The 15,471-nt window shown below is 30.5% G+C and overlaps 1 protein-coding gene across 2 annotated transcripts in view; it reads right to left on the bottom strand.

Moving 5' to 3' along the window:
* Nucleotides 1-15,471, bottom strand: part of LOC119081318 (epidermal growth factor receptor) — a 71,312-nt gene that overhangs the window by 22,193 nt on the left and 33,648 nt on the right. The window contains exon 1 of one of the 2 annotated variants that reach the window (XM_037190103.1): nt 6,019-7,310. The exons of the other annotated variant lie outside the window; for it this stretch is intronic. Coding sequence (XP_037045998.1) covers nt 6,019-6,202 — 184 coding nt within the window. The 5' untranslated portion in view covers nt 6,203-7,310. Of the gene's footprint in view, nt 1-6,018; nt 7,311-15,471 lie in introns of those variants that run through there. 2 annotated transcript variants of the gene reach the window in all.

Raw genomic sequence — 15,471 nt, 5'->3', positions numbered from 1 at the left:
TTCTCAAAAGAACACGATTTTTTTACGTATTTTTTTTTGCAGCTTCTCATCACATTTTAAACTGATGCCAACAGGTACTTGAATTCACAGCCATTATTATAATAACTTGTAACCAGTAAAACGGCAGAACATAAAAGTAAACGTTTTATAATATTTTTTAAAATTTAATTTAAAGTCTGAGACATAGGCACTATACCGTGTATGCGAATTCTTGTGCTGTGAATTATTATTGAAAGATTTAATGACCATTCAGTCGATTGAACGAAGAAAATATTTGAAAAATAATTGAAATTTAATAATCGAATTAAAAATAACATACGGTTTGTGTAACACATAGCCTCAGCCTCGGGTTTTGAGTACATTAACTTTGTGTTTTTTGAAAAAATATCTGGATATCATCCAGACAACCTGGTAACCATCAATAATATAAAAAGAATCTCAAGTATATTAAAAAAATCTGTCATAAAGTCACCCTCTATGCTACAATAGATCTTGCATTCTTACTCTAACTCCAAAACGACTGCCTTTTTTTAAATAAAATATAAAAGAACTAAAACGAATGATGAATAGGAAAAAAATGTATTTTTTTTCTTCAGATGTATTTCTTAGATAATAGACTAGAACAGGTAGAAAAAATATGAAAAATAAAAGAATTAAAGAAAAAATCAAAGGTATACATTGTGAAAGGAATCCAATACAACTGTATTGTATGATATAAAATTCCACGAAATTTAAAAAGACAATCGTTTGTTCGGAGCATATACATGTATGTGTGTTGAGCGTGTTTATTTCGTGCTTGTGTGGAGAGTATTTTATGTGAAGAATGTTTCACTGAATTCGAACTGTCTGGAAAAGTACATTTATTTTGATCAGCAAATTTACAATAATTCGGTTCTGAAATGAGGAGGTTGTCGTTGCTATATTTACATCAAAGGATTTCATTTATTTTTAACTTGACAAAAATGGTTCCAAAGTAATCACAAATTGAGAATATAATGAATTTGACATGGTAACCTTTTAGAAGCGGCATGGCCATTATATTGCAAAAAAAATATCAGTAAATCTCGAGGTAAATCTACTACTTCATTCGTGTATCGCCTTGTCATTGATACAAAATCTATCACTTCAATATTTCCATTATATCCATTTCTATAATGTTACGAGCTTGTCGCATTGTAATTTCAAATCCTTCGTATGCCCATCCCACAACATCCGCATATATGGAAACAGAGAAATGATACCAACGTCATCTACAAACGTCATCTACGTATCATTCGTCTGTAAGGAGTCAAGAATAACTTATTCAAATTTCTAAAAATTTAAGACTAGAAGTTTTTCTTGGGGCTGACTGACTAATTCTAATAAGTGTACTAATGTTGAGGAAATTTGCAGTGAATTAGTAAAATTAAGTTCGGTTAAATTGAGTTATATTTTCTTCTAAAAATACTACCTTTACACATTAGTTTCACTTTATTTATGAAATGAAATAATTTATGATGATATGTGCCAATGAGTCGAGCACAAACCAAATTAATTAGCACATTTTGATCGACTAAACTTAATAGATATATTTATATACATACCGTAAATCTCACAGGCTTACATAAAATAATCGTGATTTACCAATAATGAATGGGAAGATAATTATTTTTCTTACTTGAATAACTTTCATAACAAAAATTATTTACAGCAACTTCAATTGGTCTAATTCAATAAGTTATTGATCTTGCTCGTGCTACACACTTATTAAAAAACGCTGTGTATACGAAATTTCATTGTATGGAGAAAAAAAAAAGTTCAACAAACGTTTACCACACTTTTCAGCTCAACTAAGTTGGACAATAATCTAATTCTGGACACGATTTTTCATGTTACCTATGATTTGTATCTCACGCACTTGACATATTCATTGTACACAATTTAACATTCTACACGAAAAAAAAACTTTGGAAAAAAGGTTTGAACATTTTTTTTGGAACCGACACCTCGAATAATATGAAAAATCTTAAATTAACCAAAAACGAAAGACAGCAATGCTTGCAATAGAAAAGAAACAAGCGACGAACCTCCATGATTCTTTCACACTTATTTCTTGCATGTAGAAATAAAATTATTTACAAAATGTGATATTTTCTTGTATAATGAATTTAAATGACTGATGAATAATCGTAAATTCTTTTTTCACTAAACAATTTACCGTAGAATATGAGAATGTATGAACACACATATCTTTCATAAATAATATTTAATAAATTTAGTTGCTATCATCCTTGTACTTATTTCTGAAATTCCTAAGATTTTAACCGAGAGATCGATACACTGTTGATCATATCTTTATTGAGCGCAAAACGCAAATTGTTTCAGCTACCTAAATATTCGTTATAAAAGAACATGTCGATAAATTGATTGACACGAAGTTTTAAGTGAATTTAAATCGATCGTGGCATGTTAATTGATTTGGTAGAGAATTTTAATGTGTACATGGTAGTTAGAATGGCTCTAAGAATGTTTTAAAGTATTTCAAGTTACGTTAAACCCGAATGACTTGTTGAATATTTAATATATTTTTTCTTTCGCTTTTTTATTTATTTGGTTTGACTTATTTGTGACTATTACTGACAATTAAAATGTTGTATACTACTGTAAAATGTATCAAATATTCACGAAAATTCTTTTGGAAATATTTTGAGGATTTCAAAAAAAGAACGATAATCGTTTCGTATACCACGAAGAGTTGCGCCTCAGCATAAATTAAATAACATACAATCAGTGTCTCCACGACTTTAGTTCAAAAGCCCCAAAGACATATTTTTGGAAGAGCGAAGAAAAAATCCTGTCCGTTTGAAGATTTTTTGGAAATTGCAGTCCTTTATAATTTGCTTGGTAATTTATATAATTTTTGAAGATCTTAACAGTAACAAATACACAACGGATGAAAAGGAGTAAAAGATAATTTTCGTTATTTTAGCTTTAAACTATGAATCTTAACGTTCATATAGCTAGGGGCAAGGTGTGAGCATTTATAGCAATTTTTGTTGTTGGTTGTGTTTAATAATAATATGAGAACTCACGGTCTTGTGATGAGCTCATGCATAAAATGATTATATACCGTACGTGGTTACTGCATATGCACAATGATTGCTAATAAATATTATTTAAGATCGCGGAGACTTGCTAATCAAGCCTAATACGATCTTGATGAAGATATCTAATGAATATTCCAACTAAAATATGACAATCGTGGTTGCTTAATTCGTCATCTGTGATATTCAGCATTTTTCCATTCTTTTTTCCATTTCTATCTATCAAATTACTTTATAGCAATACGTACAAAATGCATATAACATAAAATGACAATACCATTAATGGCTGTGGTTTTAGTTGGCATACAATTACATTATGCTTTTGTTGAATATAATTATGTTGCTGGGTCGAGCTGAGTCAACAGTTTATTGTGTGGTTTTGTTTTACACAAACTCGTATTTCGCATGAAGAAATGTTATATTGCTGGTGCTTTGGATGTTTATAACAATATTCTCGTGTATCGAGCTTGTACTGTTTTTTTTTTTGTCCAAGATTGGAGTGTTACTATAATGCGCAGAAAAAGCGACCGCAAACAAACGACAATGACTGTATTTCTGTCTGTCTCAAAGAATCTGCAGGTTAATGGTCTTGATTCCGGATCTGTAGGTTGAAGTGTTCTCAGATCAGCTGAATGGAAATGATTTAAAAAATGTCTGCGCGTAATTCTACAAACTGTTTGGTAGATCTGAAGTTGTGTTTTCATTTCTAAATTCCTAAACGATCTAAAATGTAGTTGGACTCTTTACAAATTCCTAAGTCATTGGCCATTATAAGTATCATTGGAAGGGAAATCAAAAATTTCCATTCATTCGAAAAATCTATTAACTGCGCACATCTACGAAACATTTTTTCTAATTGGAATGTATTACCAATGAAACGTTTTTAAGCACTGAAATTGTTTAAGTTGTCTGATGATTATTTTGAAGCAAAACAAACAAACGAGATTTTCAAAAATAAAAACAAGAAATCATAGTCACGAGGATATATATATACGATTGCTCAAACATAATAGCTTCAGCATTGCAGTATAACCGTAGGTTTTATCGTCTACATATAGATATTGTGAAGAGTCTGCTGCATACAGATAGATACAGCAAACACTCGTCTATAAATTCAAATGAAAAAAGCTTTTTCTTAGAAGTTTAATTGTGTAATAATAAATTAGACGTGTCTCGTGTGTTAAGAGTATATATGTGTTATATTCGTGAGTCTAACATCATCTGAATGATGTGTATAGCTAAGAATGAGTTAATGTATATCTACCACTGGTGCGCATGTATTTGTGTTAAGGTAAGAAAAACACCGTCTTCATTGGTATATGTGCTAAGTCACGACAGAAGAAATTTGTCTTACACAAGTTTTCAATCTACCTCCACATACCTTGAAAAATCGAAGTTACACGTACAACATTTACAAAACTATACACAAGCTCTACAACAACAAAAAATAATAATAACAAAAATGGCTGCCATATATGTTATTTGAGAAGTTCATACCAATTTTTTTTTCTCTTCGTTCGAAAACCTACAAGACATAATATCAAGATTGTTCAACTCACATATGCACGAATACATGTGAAATGTTTTGAAACTTGTTGATTTTTGTTTAGTGGTTATAAGTCCTGAATATGATGATATCGTGTAATATTTTCTAAATTTATAACGACGATTTGCTTTTGTTCATTTTGGGATTTTAATTGCTAGACGACTTACACGAAACAAATAAAAGATTTTGTCTCGTAGATGATGGTTACTTTAACAAGTAATAAAGAAACGAAACAATTGAGAGTCTAAATTTTAAAAAAAATTCCGCGACAGATTGTAAAAAAATATTAACTGTTCATCACACGATATGATATCTCTTTCATAAAATAACACGACCGTATATTTTGAAGAAAATAAAATCTTTATTTACTCGATTTAACTCTTCAACTCATATTTGCTTAAGTAGATAAACTCAAAAGACGTTTTTTTTTTCCTTCAAACCTATTTTTATATCTTCGCAGCCAATGTACGAGCGATGTCATGTACGTAAATTCAAACAGAAAACTATTAAATAGAAATAAAAAAATTTCCATTTTCACCTGAATAAATACGTTGAATTGAAACTCGAATATTAGTTTAAGAAAAAAAAAATTGTGATAAGCTGAAACTGTTTCAGATACTTTATAATTCAAAATATCATAGGTTCTGGATGTTTAATGTATTGACGAAATCAATTTTATTGCAAAAATAAAATAAAAATTCAACTCAAACAATTTGTTCAAACTTTGAAATCTTGGAAAATGGAACAGAATTGATTGGATTTAGAAGTGTGTGTAATATTCAAATGTACTACTGTTCAGTACAGTCGGTATGCAAAGTTAAATTACACATTCACTATGTATCTTAAGACGCTAGCTTGTAGATGAATACCAACTATTTCCTAAGTGAGGGCCTTAAAAGGCCGTGCTTCCCAAAAGACTCATTCATATTGCCCAGGTACTGTCCATCCACTTGGCAAAAGCAGTACTTCCATGAAGTATAGTAAACGAATACGTTCGAAAGAGCGTTGCATTTTACAACTCTTATCATGTGTTTTGTGGTATAAATTTGTGAATTATAACTTTGAATTCAACACAGTGCACAACGTTCTACAATCACGTTCCTCACATTTCTTGACTTTATCTGATTAGGGTTCAATTTAGCAGGTCAATATTTGAGTCCCTTATCTTCAATAATTTCTTGATTGAAAACATATAAACCTGAAAACTGTAGACAGACTTATAGATTCACATAAATAGTGTGGTTATCGTCTTTTTATCGTCCGTGTAAATCAAACTACAGTGAGATAAGATTTTAGTTTACAACTTCTGTCGCGTCGATAGACCGCTAATAAATCTCTAACATGATCCTTGTGTACAGTTCAGTGTTAAAAATGTGTGTTACAACTCACTTTTGCCCTTAACAAATTCCGAATGCTTTTCTTCCTGCTGTTGTTGTTGCTGTTGCTGCTGTTGATGTCTTAATCGATCTTGTCGATTTCGATGTTGTCGTTCATGATTATCACGTGCCGCCCACAGGGGTACTACCAATACGTTTATTATTAGCAGAAATCCCACACAATGTAATCCTTTCATAGTTCAGGCATAGTTTTCACAAATCCAATGACGGAATTAGTACAGTCACTTACAAACATTTGATCATTATATTAGAGTTTTGTGATCGTTTATTTATGTTTATTGGTCTGAAGGGACCTACAGTATTGACACTTTGACTTTATTGAAATTGAGCGGAAACACTTAAAACCAGAACTGATTATTATGCTATTGGTATGATGTCACTGGTATTTTGGAAGTGAACAAACATCAAATATCAAATTATCGTTAAAATTCACATATGTATAATTAATAGCATCTAAATTTGGCGCCTTAGCACAATCAATACACACCAAGTGGAAGAAAAAAAAATCTCAAACTAACGAGCCATAAATTATGTCATTTGTTTATTTTCCTCTGTCAGCTAGCTTTCGAGAAGAAATTTCTCGGCAAAGTGTTAATGTATAAATTGCACTGATACTTTTTTTTCGTATATAGCGGAATTGTGATTGCATGGAAATAGAAAGCTGGCCAATTTTTTATAAGTTTTTCTTTTGTAAGTTTTGTGAACTCTGTCCGTTCTGAATGTATTATGAGATTTTAGTACGGTTCGACGTTTAAATGTACAACAAAGATCCACTAATAATACAATGACATTCCATTGGCTTCAGTCAGACACTTCAACTCCAACAATATTGTTATTAATTTTTATTCCAATTTTGAAACACCAAAATAAACATTTTTTTTTAGACGACGCAGCGTAATCCACAGTAAAATTCAACGTTATAAATCGCATGTACTGCGAGTGTATGTGATAGACCCACTTGTTTGTTTTTATGATTCCACTTACATTTACTTAAGTATAAATAACAAAAACTACACTTCTGCAGCTAGCACAACGATTAATATAAGAGAAATATAGCTGCGTCAAAGGAATGTGGCAAGTGTACAAGTAATTTCAAGTTTAGGAACGAATTTCTTTGCTTTAAATAAAATCAAAATCACAAATTAATTTCTTTAGCACTTCAAATGTACCATGGCTAAATTGTTTGTAGTTCAACAATTTTCAGGATTCAAAAAATAAACCGCGTAAACGGCGCAACATGTATAAAGTCTGCGCAATCACGACAAAATTACAACTCAAACTAAATTCACTTTGTGGTTTCGAGTATGCGCAGACCTCTACTCGAACACCATTATTTGAGTGTGTTGTAGAGCTTTTTCTTTTCTCGGTGTAAGGTGGTTGATGTTTGTCAATCGTTAAAACCATGTGTTCCAATACATACACCTTTACCTTACAGGTAAAGTAATGTTTGTGTTATAAATGTGTGTAAATGGTGAATTCACGGTTTAGGTATACGGTCGCAAGTCTTGGTACCTTGCCCAAGAAGAGAAGCAACAGCATTAGCAAGTCAAAGAAGTGAAGGTGGTAGAGTATCTTTCATTATGAGACCGTTGTTTTTGTATTTTGGGATTAATAATTTTCTTATTAAAACAATTTATATCACCTGAGGCTTGTAAGTTTAATTGACAGAAGACATATTCAACATTGTTGTAAATGTTTAACAGACTTTTGTTACAAAATTTAAATATTTTTCCGAAAAGAGCTCGGAAAAAAGTGAAAGAAGGAAGTATTGAAAAGTATGGAAACAGCATCTGCTATCAACAATAATAAGCGATGAGCTCTGCCGAGTGTTATTTAATACATCAAAATGTATGAAAAGAAATTCTGAAGTAATAGATTTTGTAAACTATTGGAGATATTTCAGGAAAATGAAGTAGTAGATTTAATAATCTGGTTGTAATTCGCTTGTCGTTTGTAAATGGCTAGAAAACTCATAAAATTGACAACCATTAAAAGTGCAATTAAGAAAAAACAACGGAAATTACAACTTGTACACGTACACGCAACCCAAATACTCCTATCATCTTTCAATAATTAAAAATAAAAATTAACAAGACGCTGTCAACAGTTTGATATCTAATACGAACGTAAAAGCATGTTGCAGTAAATGACTTCTTGATTTTATTTGTTTGGAATTTAATAAAACTAAAAACTATTTTGAGTAAATAGGTAAGCGTTTGTGATAAGATTTTTATCGCTAAAAAAAACGTTTTATTTACACAGAGCTAGAGACAAATAAACTATTTTGTTGAATGTTATGTCTCAATTTCGAATTGAACAGCACGTAAAACTGTTCATTTCTTACTTGTTTATGATTTTTTTTTCAACTATTTCATGGCTCATTAATGCCTAGTCATTTACAAATCACACATTTGTGGATACTTAATTCGAAATTCAATCGTAAAATTTGACCGATAAGAAATTTATTCCAAATGTTATTGGTTTTTGGACACATTTCATGCATTAATAAAGTTGATGCGATAGTTATACATTCATTACACTAAATCGCACATGATAGTGCCAAATGTTTCATGCACTATGGAATATTTTAAACAAATCAAGTAAGAGATTTTAGGATTATATATGGTAATACTCTTGCCATATATAATGGTAACAGCTTCAATAATTTCAAACGGGGTCACATGGTAACTAATAATCAGCTAATGTATAACTTTGATAGCCTCAGTAGCTCAATGAATAGGTGAATGAATACCATTAAAAAGAGATATTTAAATCAGACTTTTTGATTTGCCAAACTACGCCTTAGCTCGAAACAGATCAAATTCAGTTCATACGAAATTATCCTTTCTATCATTCAGGTTGACGAATGTGATAATGTTGCATGCGTTCCAATGAGTCTATTCCATTCGACCGTTTAGTCCCTTGAAGCATCTTTTCTGCTGTTAATTTTCCTAGATATAAACGACATAACGGTGTAACTGTTTTATTAAAAATCATGCCTCGAATCATGCGCTAGTCAAATGCTTGAAAAGAGTTTATAATTACGAAATCTCTATTATCTTTAGAAACGCTATGAACAATCTGAAATTTGAACACATTTTATTACTTTCAAGAAATGTCATTGTCTCATATAATGCTCTTGTTTTACTCTTTCGTCAAAACAACGTATATTACTTCATAAATTCCAAGAAACACGTTTCCATAAGTATCTTAAAAATGAAATTTTTTTTATTGCTTTACAGAAATTATCATATTAAAGTTTAATTCTATATAAATAACATACGCTGTTACTTTGTAGGAAAGAATTAGTTAATTAAACTTGTTTGTTTTTATTCTGGTTTTTATTTGTCTTCAGATTGACCTTTTATTCTGTGTTATGAATCTTATTATTACCAACGTTCTTCCACTCAAAGCATAGGTGAAAACAAAACTGTGATTACTTGGTCAAACGTACGTGCGTCGCTAACAATAGAGTAAGTCATTTTAAAAAGATCTTTTGAGATTCTAACATACTGTTTTTTGAAGAATAGAAAAAAAAGGCTTTTCGCATCACCAGCTGCAAGATCAAGTAAAATATACCTAACTTTAAAAAAATCGATGAGTATAGAAACACATACTCCAATCTCATCGCTTATGTATGATGGCCATATGCTCAGGATCTGGCGTCGTAACGAAAAAAAAACAACATTCAACACATTGTAATCTATTGATTTAAATAAAAATCGATTTTATCAACTTTTTTCCTATAAAATTTCGATAATTTGTTTATGCTTTACAAGTAAGTCGAAATGGCATGACTAATATTTGCTACAAACAGTGCCTTTAAGATATAATTTTATGTATACCCAACACATACAGCTAATCATTTCATTGCGATTATGAATTGTAACACATAAAGTAATCAATTTGTATATAGATACGGTTTTCATAAATTTTCATTTTCAGGTTTTAGTGCGTAGTCCGATGACCAATGACCAAACCAATGAGAGTTATTAGTGGATCATGATCACAAAGGCACCCAAATTTGTAATCGTAATATTGAAATCCTGTAAAATGTTCTGTTTTTTCAGTTGTTTCCATTACAAAATACCACGGCGCGGCGTAGAAACATGTACACCAACATTACGGCACCAAATAGGGGGCAGCATAATGAGAAACTTATCGAATTTTCATGAATTTTACTGAAATAATTCTTGAGTTTCCTAACAAATTTTTAATAAAATTCAAGAAAACTCGAAAAAATCAAGAAAATTTTGTTTTATGCCACTCAGTATCATAATTTGCAAAATTTGCTAACTTTAGATGCCTCTGTGGCATAAAACGTTATTTGCAACTCGATACAAAGTACTTTATTAGGCTCACGATGTGTATTATGACACACGGCCTGCGGCTTCGTGTCATAATTATACATCTAGATCCTATTAAAGTACTTTGTGCCTCGAATGCATAAATAACTATTTCGTCAGTGTTAGAATTTGTTCTTTCTGATGAATGGAACTGTCTTTATTTAAAATTCGATAACTTTATGTTTGGTAAACATTACAATTTTAAAATCTATTTATTAAGCTAGCATACTGTGAGCTTTATTAATTCGGGCTTATGGTTGATTTCTGAATTTATAAAATATTTATTTGTATCTAAAAATTGTTTTCCATATCATATGCGATTTATTTGGATTTATGTATAAAAATATGTAGTTTCTGTAATGAGTACGTAGATGATTGGACGGTAATTTCTAACATTTATTGTGAATTTTAATTCTATTAAAAATGGATTGAGTTTCTGATGTTCTTGAGCAGAGTAACGCTCTCAAACACGTGTTACTGTAACAGCGCACAGTATGAATAGGTATTTCGTCTAAATATCAGAAAAAAACTTAACTAGAATAATAATTGTTCCGAAGATTTTCCAATTAAAAGTTTACTTAACAGGAGAACCAATACCATCAGAATTATATAATATATGGAGCGTAATATGTAAATTCATCAACATGCATTATTCAAACTATATACGCTCTTTGCCTGTGTGGTTCTGTTTAGAATCAGAAACCTTTGCATCGGAATATACCTTTAACATTAACATACCTTCGACTGTATATTACGTACTTTTCATTTCAAAAGTAGACAATGTCCAATCGGCCTATTGTTACCTTTTATTCACTTTGTTCCAACATCTTCTTTTCACCTCAAAAAGACAACGAAACAAAAAAAAAGAATTTTCTGTTTTGAAGTCAATAGAAATCAAAACCCATTATTCAGTGATGTCTAAAAAAATCTTTTTTTTTCTTGGAGTCCTAAATTCGTTAGTAAATGTGTTGTTAGAAATGTTTAACATAAAAAAAAATTGAAGTGTACCTACTACCTTGACGAAGAAAAAAAATATCTGAACATCAATAAGCCGTAAATGTTATACAAAATATTAAAATGCTATTTATAAGATTGATTTTGTTTCGGTTTTCAAGGTGGATGAAGAAGATTGATCTGGGTCAATTTCATATGGGGTAATGGGTTTCGATTTTTTTTTCTCCAAATATTTATTTTGATGTAGGTTTGGTTGGTTAGACATTTTTCATTTCCACTAAATTGTAATTAAATAATTTCAAATATTAATTTAAATAATGGATGCTATTTAAATGCGTTTTAGTTTCAGTTGTTCAATATTCATGTACGTTTATCATGAAAATCTTTCAATTAATCAATCAATTTTATAATAGATCGATCCTTCTAGCCATCAATATGACTATGCAATTTATTCAAATTCTTTTTGATATTCAATCATTTTTTCAGAATGAATTGTTTACCATCGATATCATAGTTTATCCAAGGAATAACAGAACCCCAATTTGTATACAGACACCGATAGAAAAACGAAATGGTCGAACGATTTATTGTGCATTCGAAAACTTTACCTGTTTCACCGATTCCAGTGAGACGTAGCGCCCTCCTGGTATGTGATATATGATTTTAAATAGGTGAAACGTTAGGTTTAAAAAAAATTTTGGGCCAAACTACTGTTCTTGGAAAATATTCACATTTTATGCTTGGGAATGCATTCTTTTGGATAAATATCTAAACGATTAATTAACAATCATCTCTGCTAAAGTTTCGTAAATCATAATGTTTTTCTCATACCCAATGATATTGTCCAAACAGTTTTAACCTTTCACAATCGCCAAGCCAATTGATTTATATTAATTGAATCTGTTACGTTCAAGGTTCAGCAGATTCATTCTATTACTTCATTAGTTTTAGTACATATTTTGCGCGACCAGCAATCAGAATGCATAACTTATTTATTCACTTCACGGATTACCTTGACAGCTCGTTGTGTAGGGTGTATCCATCACATCCCTCCTGTCTGAATAAGATCCGATATAATTCACTAAAGTCAGTTTAATTCATCGAAAAATGTTCAACCTTTTTTTCACCTTAGATAGACAAATCTTTCTGAGATTTTATAATGTTTTAGGTCGACTACAAACTTAACGATGGTAAACATTTTACAAGATCATAATTAAAATAGAGTTTAAAAAAATCTGAGATTTCAGATATTTGATTTTGAAGATATTTCTCGGTTCTAATTTTAAGTTTCCGGCGACAATCATTGAAGAATTAACTGTTTTGGCTGATTTTTTTTCCTCGTTTGTAATTAATGTTATCTTAATGAGTATTACAATTATCCGGAAAATTGGCAACATTCGTTTTGAAATTTGATTTTTTTTTTGCACACGGCTTTTTAATCAAAAGTAATTTATTCCAAAATTAAGAAATGAAATAAATTCCCCTATACATACTATCCACAAGAAGAGAGGGAACGGACGCATTAAATGTGATAAGTGAATGAATTTATGGAATTTAATATGAAGCTATTCCACTTTTTTTCAATTCTTTTTGAATTCGGTATACTGACCACCATAACTGTCAGCAAATCTTAATTTGTTTTTCTTTCATTTTAAATGTATAATCAAACTGCTTAGTTGCTAATTCTTATCCACTTTTGTTGTGGCGATTATAACCACTTTTATTGTATATTAATGAGCATATAACCACCCATTGACCTATGGCGAATTTTGTGTGTCTCTGAGCTTCTAAGTTAACGAAAAATAATATTTTTATTTCGTTTCAATATTTAAAATCACCTGGCTCTTAAGGTTAAATTGTATATGTTAAATGCCGAAACTGAAGTCCATTAAGCCGTATCAAATTGCGGCTCAAAAAAAATTATTTAAAAAAAAGTTTGCAATTAAATTGCAAAAGATATTTGTGTGTGTGCCATGCGCAACCGAAATTAATTGCGAATTTATATTTGAATTAATTACGTCTGAATGGATCGGCGGAAATTTTTAAATTGTTTAATCGCTATCAACATAATTATGTCGTCGATAGAGCGACAGTTTTAGTTAATGCATCCGAAAAGCAACCACTGGCAAATACCGATGATGTACTTTTTGAACTAAGCATATTGGGTCAATAGACTAAATGTAGAAGTGTGTTGCTCGGTAATGAAAATCGAAATGTAAGAAAAACCAATAAGCATTCTGTAACTTAATCTTTCGACACACAAGTTGCTATAACTAGCGAATTGGTTTTCGGAAAAATATTCTAACCCAAACAAAATTGTTTCTTTAAATATTCTACATGGAATCATTCTGTGCATTCAACCTTAAAATTTGAGACATTTTCAGCGCGACATAATATATCTTAATGTAATATTATATTAAAATGAAGATAAATTTAGAGCCGCCTTTTTATGGTCACACAGACGAAACAAATTGCTTTTGTTGAGTGTGCAAAAATGCACATTTCTTCAGTTTTATTATTTGAAAACAACTAAATTTGGTAACATCACTTACTAAAAAAAACTATGGAAGATTAATTTTAAGAATAACGTGGGAACTGTAGTTAAATAAATCATCTGAATTTTTATTCGATTTTGATACTAAAACCTCTGGACTTCATATTTTTATTCTGAGACAAATAATATTTTTGCTAAAATTTACAGCTCTTTTTCACACAATTTTTATTCAATAACGCAGTAAAAATCTTTTAAAAATAAGTCAATAAATAAAATGTTATCATCGAGAATGTGTGCATATAAAAAACCAGCATATTTTAATAGCAAAAACCTGAATTCTTAATCTCTCATTTGGACGGCGATTTCTACTCTTAATAAAAATAAAATAAAAATAAAATTCATGGAAGAATTGAAATCTGAACACAATGCTTCATAAAGGTCCGCCTCATTTGTTAAAACAACAACCAAAGCATAGCTCGTGGATACTTATCAGATCCAAAAGAATTTTTTTTGTATGCAAACACAAAAAGTAAGGTTAGAGGTATATGCCTGAAAGGTATATACTGTGAAAAAAAAAACATCAAAAGCTACATAATGGTTAAACTCACGGGTAAGTAACGAATGCAACATTTTGGTTGAACAAAAAAAAATCCATCCAATGCATATAGTTACAAAGTGGTAAATGCATTTAATATGTAAACACAATACATAACACGCACATTCAGTATATGCATAAGTCTGGGCCAATGCATAAATAATACTGTAAAAGAAGCATATTAGCTTCGAATAATAACACCAAAGACCATGCAAAATACATGGTTCTTATGGTTCTGTACCATCCGTATGTAGCCATGATCTTTGGTTTAAAAGAACAAAAATGAAAAGAAAGAAAAAAGACAACGAAAAACAAGTTTTATTGTAAACTTTCTTGTAAGTGAAAAATAAAATAAAATTATTGTTGAGCCCTTTACACTTGAAATTACACAAATCAAATCAATATGAAAGTTCTCAGTGCAGAAAAATTAGATTATAATTTACAAATATAGAATGAGTACAGTGTATTACTTGTCGTTCATGATGAATGATGATTTTGATGAATTTATAGTTACAATCCATAGGAGTGAAGGGAGGGTGTCGAGAGACTCAGGAGCATTTGACGAGATCTTAGATGTTCCCTTATCAAATATAATAATATCATGTAAGTTATACAAAGTTTATTTTGTGGGGACTACTACCGACAGTTTTACATGACTGGAGTGAAAGAAAGAAAAAGAAACAAAAGTCAACTCATAACATTTTGTAAGTTTGTTTTCACTGTTAAAACTATAACAAGTTGATATGGTTTTCTTACAACTAAACAAAAAAAACAATGTGACACTTTGTCGCCTATAAAATTGAATTTATTAGGTGCAGTCGTAGGATGGATCGATAGAAATAATTTATTATATTTGAAGTGTTCGATGTGACGATGAATGGCATGAAGTCAGAGCATCTTAAATGCAATTGAATACTACATTCAGCTTAGAAAGATTGGATTTCGAAACGACTTTCTCCGTTTATCTGCAATAAAGCTGTGAGAAAATTCGATGGCAAAAAGGTATTGGATGATGAAAAAAATAAGAAATGTTTGCACCGATCGACAATGTTGACC

The sequence above is a fragment of the Bradysia coprophila genome, unplaced genomic scaffold, assembly GCF_014529535.1.
Source record: "Bradysia coprophila strain Holo2 unplaced genomic scaffold, BU_Bcop_v1 contig_358, whole genome shotgun sequence".
NCBI classification, from domain to species: domain Eukaryota; kingdom Metazoa; phylum Arthropoda; class Insecta; order Diptera; family Sciaridae; genus Bradysia; species Bradysia coprophila.
Note: the sequence above shows the minus strand (reverse complement) of the source record. Positions and strands in the feature narration are given on the sequence as shown.